We start from the raw sequence: 1,831 nt of genomic DNA on the forward strand, positions 1-1,831 counted from the left end.
TGTATATATATATATATATATATATATATATATATATATATATATTAGTGTGTATTTATTTTTTATTTTTTTGTAGGTGTAAGCAACGATGTTCCAAAGAAAAATTCCTCCTGTGTGTCCTTATAACTGGCAAATAAAGCGGATTCTGATACTATGCAAATAAACTTGTAGAGACTACTGCGGTATTCACACCTACTTCATTTGGTTCTGACTTTCTGACTTTCCAGTTTGATCCAAACCAAAATGACAGATGTGAAACCTCCCCTGGACCAGGGTCCGGACCAAAGAGTCAGAATTTGGTCTGACCAAAAGAGGTCATCTCTGTCTGGATTGTTTCTAGCGTGAAAGCATTTTTTGGATGGTTCAGACCTTGGAACCAAATCCAGGAAGCTCTTGCAGGCTATCATCCTGTTATAAGAGCGGGGAAGCTCCTTAAGGAACAGCTCAGGGCTTAGTGTGACGACTACATGAGAAAGAGTGTGACAGTGATCCATCACAGTACAGCAGATTGGCATATTATTTCAGTGTGGTCTTGTGTATCAGAACAGATCACCTAAATAATCACAAACAAGCTGCAAGGCCTAAAAGACACAATCTGTACGTATCACTGCTGTACCACTATTACTGTACCATTCTGTCAACGCACGCTCTGTTAGAAGTCTGTTGCCCTGTTACTGCACTGTGTTTCTGCTGTTCACTGATTGAATGAAGCGAGTGGGGTGTGTGACAGTCACCTGTAGGAAGTTCTGGCTGGCACTGATGAGAGCCAGCTGAGCGCTGGGGCTGTCAGGCTGGGACTGGCTGCCTCGGACTCCCTGAACCAGCTGAGGGATCTGCTCTGCCACCATCTGATGACACACAGACACACAAACACAGATACACAAAATTAAAAAGATGACTAAATCTATATATATTAATCTAGTTTGACTAATAATAGATCGCATGCATTTCCTGTACAGCTATATTTTAGAGGGGAAACCAAAACCAAAAGGGAGAGGTTTGTGTATGTTTCTATTTTATGTAAGTCTGAATGCCAAATTCGATTAATGCATTATAATCCTGTGTAGAAAATATAAGTCAAATCTCCGACTGTATGACCCTCAAAACTGGATGCCATTTATCATTCTGTTTGAACTTTAAAATGATGAAAACTATAGATGCCAAAAGGATAATACACAGACAGTAAGAGAACAGACAAAAAGTGAAAATGATAATAAAAAAAAAAAAGAAGAGACATGATATTTTGAAAACAAAGCCTGTGGCTAGCCTCAGCGCAATGTGAGACGCCGCGACGGGTTTACCTTGCAGCTCTGGACCAGCTGCTGCTGGGCCGCCTGGTTCCTGCTGGACGAGGCCGCGTGCTGGGCAGCAGCGATGGTCTGAGTGGCGGCTGCTGCGGCCTGTTTGGCAGCATTCTGACAGGAAACAGGAACACACACATGTGCCAACTTGAAACGCTGCTTTTATTGTACGCAGGTGTTTTCCTGCATAGAGACATTTTTGGCACCCCCCGAAAGAGGTTTTAGCCTGCCCCAAGGGAAAATCACCAGCACCAAACTGTTAAGAACTGAGTATAAAAATAGCAATTCAAATCTTCTCTAAATGTGTTTAAGAGCAATTTACCAAAAAAAACGCTGAACAAGCAGAACATAAACTGGAATATGAGAGTCAGGCTGTATACCGGACTCTCACAGTTATTAACTAAAGGTGCCACGGCATGAAAATGTCACTTTATGAGGGTATATACATAAAGGTATTAGGGGACCACTAAGGTCTATATAAAGAGACTTCAGATACAGTGTTAGGGGACCACTAAGGTCTATATAAAGAG

General features: G+C 41.6%; 1 protein-coding gene across 1 annotated transcript in view; it reads right to left on the reverse strand.

Moving 5' to 3' along the window:
* Positions 1-1,831, reverse strand: part of tln1 (talin 1) — a 103,074-nt gene that overhangs the window by 45,717 nt on the left and 55,526 nt on the right. The window contains exons 23-24 of the mRNA XM_034896973.1: positions 1,302-1,415; positions 735-848 (exon numbers count right to left, since the gene is read on the reverse strand). Of these exons, the coding sequence (XP_034752864.1) occupies positions 735-848; positions 1,302-1,415 (228 nt within the window). The remainder of the gene's footprint in view (positions 1-734; positions 849-1,301; positions 1,416-1,831) is intronic.

This window comes from Etheostoma cragini, chromosome 16, assembly GCF_013103735.1.
Source record: "Etheostoma cragini isolate CJK2018 chromosome 16, CSU_Ecrag_1.0, whole genome shotgun sequence".
Lineage (NCBI taxonomy): Eukaryota > Metazoa > Chordata > Actinopteri > Perciformes > Percidae > Etheostoma > Etheostoma cragini.